This window comes from Hippopotamus amphibius, chromosome 3 (assembly GCF_030028045.1).
Source record: "Hippopotamus amphibius kiboko isolate mHipAmp2 chromosome 3, mHipAmp2.hap2, whole genome shotgun sequence".
Classification (NCBI taxonomy): Eukaryota; Metazoa; Chordata; class Mammalia; order Artiodactyla; family Hippopotamidae; genus Hippopotamus; species Hippopotamus amphibius.
Genome location: NC_080188.1, coordinates 28,261,749 through 28,277,154, shown reverse-complemented (window position 1 = coordinate 28,277,154; position 15,406 = coordinate 28,261,749). Strand labels below are relative to the sequence as shown.

General features: G+C 34.6%; 1 protein-coding gene across 10 annotated transcripts in view; it reads right to left on the bottom strand.

Annotated features, from left to right (window-relative positions):
• Positions 1–15,406, bottom strand: part of FIP1L1 (factor interacting with PAPOLA and CPSF1) — a 67,978-nt gene that overhangs the window by 45,163 nt on the left and 7,409 nt on the right. For 5 of the 10 annotated variants that reach the window (XM_057729040.1, XM_057729047.1, XM_057729045.1 and 2 more), the window contains 5 exons: positions 10,845–10,909; positions 10,173–10,280; positions 9,635–9,765; positions 9,276–9,344; positions 2,027–2,136 (listed from right to left, as the gene is read on the bottom strand). In XM_057729040.1, the coding sequence (XP_057585023.1) occupies positions 2,027–2,136; positions 9,276–9,344; positions 9,635–9,765; positions 10,173–10,280; positions 10,845–10,909 (483 nt within the window). Of the gene's footprint in view, positions 1–2,026; positions 2,137–9,275; positions 9,345–9,634; positions 9,766–10,172; positions 10,284–10,844; positions 10,910–15,406 lie in introns of all 10 variants that reach the window. The other 5 variants (XM_057729039.1, XM_057729046.1, XM_057729044.1 and 2 more) reach the window with 3 other exon arrangements.

Genomic DNA, 15,406 nt, shown 5'->3' with positions numbered 1-15,406 from the left:
AACCTGCATGCAAGTGCCTCAAGGTTCTGTCCTCTTACTACTTCTCTATTAATACTTACCTCATTTACAATCTATTTCAGCTTCACAGATTCATTTAAATACCATTTAAACACTGATCACTCCAGAACGTGCACCTCTAGTCCATACCTTCCCTTCCTCCAGACCCACTCATCCACTTCCCACACAATTTATTTCCCATTTGTATATCTAGTAGGCATCTCAATTCTATCAAGTTCTAAACTGAAATTTTTGTCTCCTCCCTCCAAAAATCATTCCTCCTACAGTCTCTTCTGCCTCAGATATAAAGGATCTTTTCTGTGTTTTGAAATGTATCCAGTACCTGACTGCATCTCACCATCTGCAACACTTCCACCTTGGTCCAAGTTACCATTATGTCTTGTCTAGATAACTGTTACAGCCTCCTAACTGGCCTCCCAATTACTGCCCTTAATTCCTCTGCAGTCTGAGCTTAACAAAGCAGTTAAATTGAGAGTTTAAAAACCTAAATCAGATTATTTCATTCCTCTGCTCAAAATGTGATGGTGAATCCCCATATATTTCACTTACAGGAAAAGCCAAAACCCTTATCGTGACACAATGTCCTATATAATCTGGCCCAAATTTTTTAAAAAAGGGGGGGGGGGGTGAAAGGGGCAAAATACACAAAAGTTGCTATTTATTTTTAAAAGTTCAATTAGTTTAATTATGATAATAACAAACATCCATACAATATTTATTATGTATGTACCACCGTTCTAAACACCTTACATAAATCAATCCATTTAATATACATAACTACCCAGTGAGGGTATTATGTAATATTATTATTGTATTTTACAGATTAAGAAATGAAAGAACAAGAAGACTGAAGGATGTGCCCAAGGACACACAGCTAGAAAATAACAGAGCCAGAATTTGAACCAGAAGTCTAGCTCGAGAGTCCAAGCTCTTAACATCACTCTAGAAAGTAGAACACAACAAATTCAATGAATGAAAGCTGAAAATATGAAAAAAATTCATATTTTTAAAACATGAAAAAAACAAAAGAATACTACATATTAAAAGAATCAATATTCCTCAGCTACCATAACTTCTTAGACAAACACTTTTACGAGATTGCATTTAGTTTAAAAAATCTTATTTGGAAACATCCATGACTAGTAATTGTTAAAATGAGAAGAGACAGTCAAAATCTGAGATGGCTTTATGACATTTAATTTTGGCTGAAAGTTTAAAAAATATTTTAGGGCTAAACTACATGTTTTGTTTCTGCAGTCATATAGTATGAAATATCAGAATGACAAAACCAGGAAACTATATAAAATAAATTTAAGTAAGTAACACAAAAAGTAAGTGATCTGGCTGAGAACTAGTTGAGTTATTGACTTGTTTCAGGCTCAGAGAAATAGCTGGTTTAAGTCACCTTTATCTAACCCAAGATTAAACTTTCCTAGTCTCGGCTTATCCCTTACCATTTTCCTGGTAACAGGCTAATCACTTGTTATGTTTAAGTTAAAAGGACACTTGCCAACATCTTTGCCTCTTACAATTGGTACCTTGTGGAACTCAAACTTAGGTATTATCACAACAAGCCAAAGAAAGAAAAGAAAATGGTTTTAATTTGAAAGATTTCTCAAGCTAAAATTTCGACAAATTCTTTCACTAAAATCAATAAAACATCTATAGGCCAGTAGATCTAGACTTAGGAAGTTCAATAATTCTTTATGTAAGAATAATAAGCACAGGAAACAGCACGACCATTGTTTTCACCACCTCTCCTGAATGTGAGATTGTTGTCTCTTTATATATACATGTAACTACATACCATGGTTCATTTCTTGCTTACCTAGAGTTTTTTAGATGAAATAGCACCCAGAAGAGTTTTCCACAAAGAATTCATTTTGTACTAAAACCATGTGGAATGTTCCAGTTTTTTGGTATATCATTCAGTTTTTATACTTCATATAGCACTAAAGGTGAAGATACTGATGCCTTCAATAAACTGAATCATCAATGTCTCACTAACCTACTTGGTGGGAGTCCAGTCTTGAACAAAGAAGGAGGAGAAGTAAACTCAGCTTTTGTAGATGGAAGCGCTGTTTCCTTCTCTGAATTACCAGTTCTTCCCTGCTGTACCTTAAAAAAAAGGGTTATTAGCTTGTTTAATTCAATGGAACACTCAAACCCAATACAGTAAAGATGTTAAAATAAATTCATAACATTCGATTTGAAATTAAATGTGAAGAATGTTTTGTTGCTGAGTATATAATAAAATTAAACCTATTTTAGAACAGCATTAGGTGAAAAGCACCACAGATAATGGGACCAAAATGTTCCCAATTATTAAAAGGTTCAAATTAATGTCACTTACAAGTCCAATAAACTATAACTCTTAAGGACTTTCATAAATTTCCTCAGATCATTATAAATAAGTCCAAGATACTCAGCTAAGACTCCATGTTTCAGAGTTCAAGAAAGGCCTTGAAGAATTCAGTACACCTAGAAGCCTAAAGTCAGATTGTCTCCTTAATCCCTCTTCTCACTCTTTACATTCACTTTCAAACCAGTTACCTACTTACTTCATAATTTCTCCCATATTTGTCCATCCTTTGTGCTCCTATCAGATCCTTTGAGTATGTCCAGCCATACTCCTTTAGACTGGTGAAAATCTTCTTTATGCTCTTTTGCTTTTATACTCACCTTCCTATCTTAAAATCATCAATTTATTAAATTTAAATAAAGTTCAAGTTGCCCTACACTTAAATAACATCACTATATCTTAGGCCCTATTTAAATCCTATTGCTCCTGTTCAGTCTAAATTCAGTACCACTCTCCTTCCCCATGAGGCAAAGGCCAAGAAAATTCAGACACCTTGACTCTGATATATTCAAACTACTAATTCAATTCCAGCAACCATCTACCTCTCAAATAAACATTATGTGGAACTCACTTTCAAATAAAATATTAATGTTAAATCCTAATTATATGAGGGATGATGAGGATCAGCACTAAGACAATGAGGATAGAAAGAAAGAAATAGATTTAATAGACATTTGACAGGTAAAACTGACAGCATGTGGTGACAGGGAAAATAAACATGTTTTATTCATCAAACATTAAATATCTATTCATGTACCAGAAACTGAGACCACAGAGAGAAATACAACAAAATTCCAGACTGTGGGAAAAGGCAGACACACAAACCATCAGAGCAATACAACTGTTATGAAAAAAATATCTCTGTGATAAAAGTTACTTTGAGAACATGGAAGAAGAAATGTGCTACTCTTCCTGGGGATGTCAGGAATACTCAGTTGACACTATGGTCTCAACCGTTCCCTTGAGCTCCAATAATTTATACCCAGCTTCTCACACATCTTATAAGCATCTCAAACTTACATGGCCAAAACAAAGCTATTGATTTCTCCCATCCCCCAATCTGGTCCTCTTCAAGTCTTCCTCCTATAAGTAAACAGCACCATCATCTACAGAGCTGCTCAAGAAAATAAAAACAAAAACAAAAAAACCTAGCAATTATCCAATACACATGAACATCCAATGTCAACTTTACCTTGACAATATACACCAAATTCAACCACTTATCATTCTGTCCACTCCCAAAACTCCGGTCAAACCCACCACCACATCTCAACTATTCTGTTAAATTAACTTTTCTCTCTGCTTTGACCTTACCTCTCTAAAATCCATCCTCTGCACACAGCCAAAGCAATCTTATTAAAAATGTAAATCAACTCATGTCTCTCCCCTGCTCAAAATTCTCCAACAGCTTTCCAACGTAAACAGAATAAAACCTAAACTGATCATGGCCTACAAGGATTTACGGTATGGGCCCTGCCTACCTCTGCAACTTTGTTTTCCTCTACTAGTCCCCAACTTATCTTAACTATGCCCAGACACAATGGCCTTTTTTCTTGTTCTTTTTAGCAGATAAGTTCCTCCTTTATGATGGCTTTCGCACAAGATGTTCCTTCTGCTTTATAAGATCATGGCTACCTCCTTCTAATCATTCAAATATTGTTCAAATGTCTCCTTGAAGTGGCCAATTCCAATATCTATCATATTATCGCTATCACATTATCATTTTGCATTTTCTTCATAGAATTTTTCACATTATCTGAAGTCCTCTTATTTATTTTATTATCTGCCTGCTGCCATTATAACACAGGATCTCTGAAGACATGGATGGCTTCAAATTTGCATCCTAAGCACCTAAAAATATTGCCTGGCATGCAATGAGTGCTCAAATATATTTGTTATTTGATTGGCTTTAGGACTCAGCTCAAATGTCACTTCTTTAATGTCTTTCATAGAACATGGAGTTTATGACTATTTAATTTTTGGCATGGTTATCTAATCATTACCTATCTTTCCCATTAAGTCAGATAAACCCTAAGATCACAAAGTCTACGTCTGTAACGCTTACCTCCCCTCTCCACCCAAACCTAAGACACTTCCTGGCCCAGACAATGCTCAATTAAAAACTGAGATCTGGAGAGCAACTGGTACCCTAGCACTGGAGCAAGAGCAGAAAGGGAGCTCCACTGGGCACCAGAAGGCCTAGATTCTAGTCTCCACTCTTCAGGCTTTGGGAAAGTCTTTAAATCCTTCTATCCCTATGATCAAATACCAGTGACAACTACTCAATCTACTTCATCATCAAGCTCTTGCGATGATCAGGTGAGATAATGGGAAACCACTTTATAAACATGGGGTATTGCTGTTATTGTCAAAAACTACATAAACATGAATATCTCTGGAAAGGCAATTTAAAGAAAGTGATAAAGATAAAATATCATGTTAAACCTTTAAGATTAAATAAATAACAATTGGGAAGGAGGAAGGGAGAAGGGTTGGAAAGAAGTTGGGGGGGGAAGAGGGTATAAATTAAAGAGCATTTATAATAGAGGAAAAAGTGAGAAAAGGTATCAGGAAGACATGGTACATTTTTAAACATGTAAAAATTGCTTGTGTTTCCTAACTTGGTTTCCTTTTCTGATTAATTTCTTCATAATACACTCATTATATCAAACAATTCTGAAAATCTTCACCATTTTCACAACCCTCCTATTCAACCTGCATCATCACTATCACTTTGTCTCAGGATGCTGCAGTCAGCATCACACACACTCAAAATTCATTTAACCAGAACATAATGAGATTATTTTTTCCACAGGATCTAATATTTTAAGAAATGACTGTAAGATATCACAAGTGATTCTATAAAAACAAATTGTGAGACTTTTACTCAAATTATGCCAAAACTTATTTTGTAAAATTCCCTTCAATTGCCCTTCATAGCATTATTTATAAAAGTTTAATATTACAAAATAATATCTAAAAAGAAATTATTGTGAAACACCCAAATAATGGATTATGCAACTATTTATAAAGTGTTATTTATCAAAAAACTTTAATAACTTAGGGAAACATTTACCACATGTTAAGATGAAAAAAGAAAAAGTAGAAATCACAAATTATTTATTACAATTTTGTTTCAACCCACAAGAACAAAAAGGTTGGGAAGGCAACAAGAGTTAGGACTTCGAAAGCAGATGAAAAAATAGTAACTGAGAAGACCAAAGAATAATCCTAAGTCAGCAATGAGGAAGCAAAGACAAAATTGATTTTCATAGCAAGACCCGCAAAGATTCCGAAACTGACAATTCTAGCTTCCAGAACATTTCAAACAGCCAAGTATAAATACAAAGCCTCTAGGCAGGATACTAGAATGTCTTCTATGAAAACTCAGATTACCACAAAAACAAAAAGTACAACAAAGATAAAGATACATCAGAGACTGTGAGAAAAGCTTAGCCCTACAGTAAAGCCTACAATCAGCAAGTTCTACTCACATGCACAGAGCTCCCAATCATCTTTTCAGTGGCCCATTCTCTCGTGAGCTAATAATGGCCAAGGATCAACAAATACTTGAGAAAAGTCAAAGTCAGAAGGCAAAAACAACAAACTTAAAAGATGAACTTGTAGAAAAAAAAAAAAAAAAAAAAAAAGATGAACTTGTAGAAAACAAACCATGCACAAAAAGAAAACCTAACAGAAACAATCTACCATTAATATTAAAATCTTTTGAAAGACAGAGGGATAAAAAAATACTGTATCAGTGCATGCATGAATGCCAATAGGATGCTAAAGTTAAATACTGGAAAAAAAAAACTTCTTGGATAATCAAAAATATAACAGCACAAATGAAAAAGTGAATAGAAGCATTCTAAAGCTGAAGAAATCTCCCAGACAATGGAAAACAAAGAGAAAGGAAAAGAGAAAAACTAAGAAAATTAAAGGAACCAGCATAATGAGGTCCAATTTTTTAATAAGAGATCCAAAAGGCAGACAAAAGCAGAGAAAAAGTAAAAAAACAAACATAAGAAAATATCCCAGAAGGAGATATGAACTTCCAAATTAAGAAGGTACAAATGAATGTTTGGTACAATGGCTGATAATAGACCAAGACACATGCTTATGAAATTCACAACACTGGTGACAAAATTCACACATGCTTCCACAGAGGAAAAGAAAACATCTATGCAGGTGTGCACACACAGACATAATATCTTAAGTTAAGGTTGTGGTCAATTTTTCTTACACACATCATCCATTCTCACTAGTCACTCCTCTCTTGCCCGCACCCCAAATTATATAATTATACAATTGCTTTTGTATTCAACTGACTTTATTTTTATATCTATTAAATTTCATCTTCCATTTTGCTAAAAAAATATAAAAAATCTTTTATATTGATGTATATAAAAAACTTTAAGAATGTTAAAATGTTGATAAGTCACTTGAGACACTAATAAACACATGATGGTTCATTTGTACTTTTCTACCTACTTCTTAGAATGTTTGAAAATTTACCTAATAAAAAGTTAAAAAAAATATTTTAAAGATGCTAATGGGTTGCCTGCCTCTCTTGACTAAGGATGAAAAAAAATCTTTGCAGTAGACATGAAAATAACTTGTGCATCCACCAGTATCAGTCTGGGTCCTTGTTCATTTTGTACTTATCGTACTCCAACAGCTCCCTATCTGGTCTCTGACTCTTTTTCCCTCTTACAGTCTATAACTCACTCTTGTAACCAGCTCTTTTTCTAAAAACCAGATTTACCCATGCTATTCTCCTACCCAAGAAATTTCAAATGGCTTCCTACAGCCTATATTTATGTCTTCAGGCTAGTTTTAGATTAAGGTCTTTCTCATCATTTCTACTATCTCCAGGCTTCTCTCCTCTATCTCTCCATCTACCCTGACTCTCCTTTTCATGATATCTGGTTTTGTTCACATTGTTCTCTCTGCCTGCAATGTTCTATACTCCCCTGTCTCCTACTAATGAAAACTCACTCTTCTTTCACTTATCACATTCCATTTGAATCCTTCTAGACTCTGCAATGCAGGATAACCCACATATCACTCAGGTCATGTGCTCCTTGAATACAAAGACCCTGTTTTACTGTAGCATCTAGCACAGTGCTGGGCCCACTGAAGGTCCTCAGATACATCAAGAAAGCTGGGCAAGCTTTTTTCCTTCTATCTCTTTCTCACCAATCCTAACACTTATAGTTCAAATGGTAGATAAGTGGGCAAGAGCTTGGACTTTTATCCAACCACACCATACAATGCTGCCAGAATAGTGCTACTATAAGACACTCTCCTGATCACTAACAGGCAGTAATTCCTCCAACTCATCTTCCTGGTTTCTAGGCTTTCCAAAATTAAACCATACCATATGAAGCCATGTCTTCTATTCTTCTCCAAAAAGAACTCTCAGATCCAATAAGGCTGATTTCTTAAATAATTTGACTATACCTGTCAAATTCAAGTCCTTATTCATTCAGAATTAAATAAATCAGAATGGAACAATAACCTCCTTTCACGTGATCAAAAGAAACTCCAACACAATTCTTCAATAGACTGTATATATATATATAACTTATTCACAATGGCTACCTTCAATAAGAGACCAGATCCTAGGAGTTTCTCTTTATCCTTTAGTTTTAGAAGTTTACTGCAAACAGACAAACCAAAGTATAGAGAAGCTGGCAGTTTAAAAAGGCACTTCTCATTTCTGTTTGAAGAAAATTAAAAGCACCATTGCAAACAAACTATTTCCTCATCAAGATAACTTTTCTAACTATTCATTGCAGTCATGAAAAACAATACATTCAATGTCTAGTTAAGTAGATATCACCAAGAAGAACTTGATGACCATTTAAAATACGATAGACATCATCACACACTTTCAAAATATTTACAGCAGAACAAGAACCAAATACTTACCCAAAGTAGGATGTAAATTAAAATTAAATTCTCTATACAGAACTGTGTCCAGCAGAGCGGCTACATCTGCGGATATAGCACATGCATTGCATAAGGCAGTATTTTGGTGGACAGGGCTGTAGCCCCAAAAGGGACACAGAAAAGTTTCTGCCCACAAAAGTTCCCTGAGTATATAACCCAATCTAAAAGTCACTCCCAGTCTTCGTCCCAGTGTCACTCAATACAAGAATCAAGAATTAAGAATTAAGGTAAAGGAAGAAGAGTTTACAATCAGATTTTGAGAAAAGTTTGTAGGCTGTTGTGTACTGCATAAGTATGAATATATATTATTATTCTTGGGACTGACCATATGGAATAGAGAAGCCAGAAGTCAGACTTGATACCCAAGTGGTATCAACCTGCAAGTCCCTCACTAAACCTGCTCCTTTTAAGTATTAATTTAAAAAATCAACGGCTTTATCTTAATTCTGTTGAGTCTTTCTTGGTGACTCTCAAAGAACACCTAAGATTTAGAAATCTTAAACTGCAAGAGACATTACACCAATGATTTCAGTGTTATACAGATAATAAGCAGTATGCCATCTACCTTACCATTTCTTAACAGAAAATTAGGACAAGTAAATATCCAATTCTGATAAAGATTACAGCAGGATCTATAATGAGTGCTTAGCCTGTTGACATGAACTTTCATATCCTACAAACAAACATATACTTGACTCAAAATCACAACATATAGCAAGAATAGTTTTACTTTGCATTTGTTAGTATAATAGGCTATAATTCACATGCTTGCAAAAGTGAAGATAAAACAACAATCAGCAAATTTGTAAGTCACCAGGAAGCTGAAGGTTTGGAAAAAAGGTAGCTATTTCCACTTTAATCTTGTCCCTCAAGTAGTGGTATGGGAGCAGACTCAAGAACAAAAAATGAGAGCAACCAAGGATAATTTACTAAAATTCACCTTAAAAAGATTGAATCTGCCATCTTGGATCTCTGCACCTGGTGTAACTTCCATAGTACAGTCTTCGGCCTAAGTTAAATAACATATTCCCCATTAAGATACCACATAATTTTTAATTGATAGGCCACATAAAGACAAACCAGCTGTGGCTAATCTGTGACTTGAAACTAAAAACATCATATAATCATTAACATGAAACTCTGAAAGGGAAGGAAGGGAAAAGAACAAACATGGTAAAATGGAATTTTAAAATTATCATATAACATTTAGCCACCTTTATAGGGAAAAACTGATGTATTTAGGGAGTAAAACTGGGGTGGTAGAAAAGGCTGGGGTATTTTGGAATATTTACTAATTACCGTAATTTTATTTGTAGTAGAGGTAACTGGTATAACTTCAAGTCCCATTCGTATCCTCTTTTGTTTTTCACAGTAAGCTTTCCAGGTATCTTCATTAAATCCATAATTAAAATAATCAGAAAGATCAGCACCTAAAGATAAAACACACTTTTAGTGTACAAATATTTCAATTCTATTTTTATGCACCACATAAAATATAATAAACTGTAAGAATAAATTTAGAGTTTTATTTGTTTTATCTTCTAATTTTACCAATTCTCCCAATTACTACCATAAAGCAACAGGACTACAAATTTGTGGTCAAAATTATTTCTTTTAGAAATGGCATTAAACAATATGCATAAAACATATGCAAGTCTACTTTTATATAATGCTAGACCACCTGTAAGATTTAATAATACAGGTTATTATTCATGTGCTTAAGACAATGAAAATTACATTTAAAAAATAATATTCTAAATTGATGCTGAAAAAACTTTTCTAATGATTGTTTATACTAAAAATCTTTTGAAACTGATATAATCCACAGTAATCTTACCAGGTTTACGCCATGGTTTATCTTCAAAAGAATCCAAGTCTACCTCCAAAAGTGGCACTCCATTAATGCTTCCAGGTGCATCAAGATCTACTCCTTTGACTTTCGTTCCTACTTTAGAAAATTACAAAATAGCGAAGGAACTACATTAATAAGAAGCTGAGATACCACAGACAAACAGAAAACAATGACACCTTTCTACTATTATTAGCACTAAATACGGCAAAGATTCCAAGCAAAGTAGTAATGTTTATCACAAATAAAAAGTGAGATCAAAGTTTATGGTGTAGCTATAAGATAGAGAGATTAGAGACTTCTTGTTTATAATAAGGGTTTCCTGTACCAAGAAGACATTATTAACTTCCATGTTTTAAATCATTGTCTTTGTAGAGTCTGTGAGCTAAGAAAGAGTTTTACCTTTTTAAAGAGTTGCAGAACCAACAAACAACAACGACAACAACAAAAAAACCCCACACACGTGACAGGAACCCTATGAGACCCACACAGCCTAAAATATTTATTATCTAGCCATTTACAGAAAAGTGCCCACTCTATGATATACGGCCAAAAACTGCTCTTTTTAACTGAGCTGTAATAGTTATTAAAAGCTATTCATGACCTATTTAGAGATATGCCCTATTTTCCTATTAATGCAACTGCAAATACAAATTTTACCTGTAGTTCCATAAACTCTTCCTCCTGTCTTGATGTTAAGATTTACAGGTGCTGTACCATAACTCCTAAAAGCAAAATAAAAAAATTATCCTGAGACGCTTAGAGCAAACAAAAGCAGCAATATATTCAATACGCACACATAAATTATATACCCACAAATTAACTAGATAGACTGACACTAACTCAAACATTTTAGAAAATGTTTTAAACTGATTTAAAAAGTCTGTCACTTGCTTAATAAAAGATAAAAACAAATATTTTTTAAAAGTCTGACTAAGTTTCCATCTCAAAAACCTACCTGCAACTAACTCAATATCCCACTGTAACAAACTTCTGAGAAATGAGGCTGGGAAGGGAATAATAACTTCTTTTCACTTCCTCGCCTCCTCGTCATTCAACTGCACCTGTGAAAGCTCACTGCTTCTGGTCTGCCTAATAATTTCTATCTTTTGTCTCCAAAGTACTAAATTTATGAGACCTAGGTTATTTTGCTTAAAAAAATAAGGATATATTCAATAAAATATTCAAATAATTGTATAAAGCTCCACTACTACAAATGCAAGAAGTATGAAGTAGCCTAAAAGAAATCGTTACTGTCAAGTCATACTATCATTACCAACTTGAAAGGTTTAATCATCTCACTGACTAATTCATCTAATAAATGCTTGAGCACCAACAATATATCACATACAGTTCTAAGCTAAAGAGAAGAGAATGAGGAGCTGGACACATACGGTTCCTGCCCCATGATGTTTACATTTCAACAATCTAAATCAACACAGCCAAAGCACTTTGAGATATCTATATATGATGTACAAAAGTCCTAGCTGTTTGAAATTCAAAGTACAAAAACCAAGGACTATGGTCCCCTTACAGAACTGCTAAAGGATAAACCGAAACAGTATTTATAAAAGGCTCACCACAGTTCATTCAGTGAACTTCTTTGCTTCCCACCTAGCTACTTTCCCTCCTTCCCTATTCTGTCTTTTAAAATGTTACTTTTCTTTTTTAATGCCACCAAGCCTTCGCATTCATCATGTGTAAAGAACCTTAGGCTGTCTGGAAAACTGCACTTTAAGTAAATCTTATACCATCCAATAGCCACCCCCTCTTTGCCCCCCGGCAATGAGGTCTCAGGTTTCTCTAGGGGTTAGATCCTATATACTTGGATGTCTAAAAAAAACTTAAAAATAAATGTATCAAAAAATTTTATTTTTACATGCTCCTCCCACCTTACCCATATACGGTAATATGCTGTTATATACACACTGAACTACTCTAGAAAGCTCCAGGTCACTAAGTCCTCTATCTTCCTTTCCATCTACAACTCATGTCATTTCCATTTATTATTCACTCAAATATATCAAATTCTTCCATCTATCCCTTTATTACTGCTGCTTGTTTAGTCTGGATTATCATCCCATGTGGATGATTACTTCAAATCTATTAACTAATTTCTATCTAGTCCATCTCAACGACTGTTGCTAGAGTTATATTTTCAAATAATGTGACCTGTCTAAAAACCTTCAAAGGTTCCATGACGACACAGCAAAAACATCCTAACCCACGTCTTCTGTGGTTTCAAGCATCCTCTCTCATCTACCTTATCTTTAAGTCTTGTGGTTCTTCTAAGTCATGCTTCCACATCTAAGTAGTTTCCTCTGCTAAAATCATCAGTCCTCTGTCTCAAGAATTATTCAAACAAATTCAAATATTACCTCTTCTAGGATCTTCTCTTCAACACATGCAGACTTTTAGCAACTGTCCTCTCAAAGCTTTCAAATCACTTTGTACATGTTTCTATTCAAACATTTACACTGCAAGGAAAGTATCTGTTCACATGTCTATCTTCCTCACTACTTTTGATAAATAAGGACAATTGATATTCCCATCATCAATTATTAGAGCGCCAGACTATCTTTAAAATGTGTTAATGAATGAGTGGCTAAATGTCAAAGATAGAGCTAAGAAATCACTTCCCTATACAAGGCAAATTATTCCTACCCTAAGATTTGATTTTCCTCATATCTTACTTATAGATACAATAAACTCTGTAACAAAAATATGTTACCTGAAAAAAATTCTAGTTTTTACCTTCTAATAGCTTATAAGAAACCAATTTAGGGACTTTCCCTGGTGGCGTAGTGATTAAAAATCTGCCTGACAGCAAAAAAAGACCCAACACAGCCAATAAAATAAAATAAGTAAAAAAATAAATTTATTAAAAAAAAAAAAAAGAATCTGCCTGCCACTGGAGGGGACATGGGTTCATTCCCTGGTCCAGGAAGATCCCACACGCCATGGAACTGCTAAGCCCATGAGCCACAACTACTGAAGCCTGCAAGCTCTAGGCCCCGCGTGCCACAACTACTGAAGCCCAGGCACCTAGAGCTCGTGCTCTATGACAAGAGAAGCCACCACGAGAAGACAGCACACCACAACAAAGAGTAGCCCCTGCTAACCACAACTAGACAAAGCAGCAACGGAGACCCAATGCAGCCAAAAAAACAATTAAGTATTGTTCCTTGAAAACAATCTGCTCTTTAAATTTGCTTCTGAAAATGCTGTGCACAAAGTAAATATCTGCAGTAAATATTCTGCAAAGTAAATATTCATCAAATTTTATTTTCTCCCTGGCTTTCTTTCAGTTTTCAATGGATATATCTTCAAATACTAAGGTTAAATAAGCTTTATACTCTTCAGAAAGATCTATAACTTACTTTGAAATGCATTAAAAAAAAAAACACAAAATAAGGGGATGCCCCTGGTGGCGCAGTGGTTAAGACTCTGAGCTCCCAATGCAGGGGGGCCAGCTTCTACCCCTCGTCAGGAAACTAGATTCCATGTGCCACAACTTAGAGTTTGTATGCCACAACTAAGAAGCCAGCAATCTGTAACTAGGAGCCTGCAAGCCACAACTAAGGAGCCCTCCTGCCACAACTAAGGAGCCTGCCTGCAGCAACTAAGACCCAACACAATCAAATAAATAAAACTTAAAAAATAAATAAATAAATAAAAAAGATGAATTGATGAATGGGTGAAGACATGGAGATATGTGGCTAGGTAGATAGACAGGTGATAAAGCAAATACAACAAAATATAAATTGTATAATCCAGGTACAAGTAAATGGGTGTTCACATTAGTTCCTTAAACTTCTTTGAATTTTCATAATCCAATGTTGAGAAAAAAAAGTTCCAAGACAGTTGTGTTTTTAACATGCAGTCAATTTAGTGAATAAACATTTACTAAACACTGACTATATTTAAGGCAATGTAAGGAATAGGAAAATTTATAAACCATGGTTTCTACTCATAGAATTTAGAATCTAAAGGTGAGGGCTTCCCTGGTGGCGCTGTGGTTAAGAATCCGCCTGCCAATGCAGGGGACACAGGTTCAAGCCCTGGCCTGGGAAGATCCCACATGCCGGGGAGCAACTAAGCCCATGCACCACAACTACTGAGCCCATGTGCTGCAACTATTGAAGCCCACGCACCCAGAGCCTGTGCTCCACAATAAGAGAAGCCACAGCAATGGGAAGCCCACGCACCACAACAAAGAGTAGCCCCCCACCTGCTGCAACTAGAGAAAAACCTGCGTGCAGCAACGAAGACCCAATACAGCCAATAAAATACATAAATTTACAAAAAACAACAACAAAAGAAACTAAAGGTGATAAACATGTGCAAACATAATTACAATCCATGAAATTGGAAGTACAGATAAGAAATAAAGTACAGATAAAGTACTATGGGAGTCTATGCGTATTTAATATTTGTATGCAAGTCCTATCCCAAAATTGGTCGTATTAATAAAAAATAATCACCATTTGCTTTAACTGTTCTATACTTGAAAACACAAATAATTTTATATTAGATATAAGTATTTACTAAATATGCAATTGATTATTATAGTATTCTGTTAAAGTGTTCCTTCTGCATAATGCAGATGGTAAAAGGCCTATTAGCATAAAGGCTTACTAACATCATAAGCGAAACAATGATTTAAGTGGGGATAAAGAGAACATCAAGAGTTATCCTAATTTTAATAATTTAGTCTCTTCTCAATTCTGCTCCCTAAAGTTGCTAGGGTCTTAAAATTACATCAGCAGTCATTATTATAATGCAAAATTGATTATGATAACTGAATTACCTTTAGGCTTCTTAAAAAAACTTTTGAAAAAATTTCTCTACTGAAGAAATAAAATATTCAAAAGTATTTATGTATATACTGGTTCATTTTGGATAAAGCTGCTTAATGAACCCTAGTGCAATTAATGAAAAGTTTACTTTATGTTCCCAATGCACTAGTACCATCTCATACACCCCATCTGAAAAGCACAGAAAAAACATCAACTCTTATTCTACCACCATAACAAAATCACAATCTGTACTTTATTCCTTTCCAATCATTCTGTAAGATTCTTTATGTGCTCAATGAGTCAATCACAGTCCATTCACTTGATCCAGCTTTACAGACTATAAACCTTGAGACAACATATTGGTATAAATAGTATACAGGAAGATTAACCACTTGAAAAATACACTATGGAAAACAAAAAAAT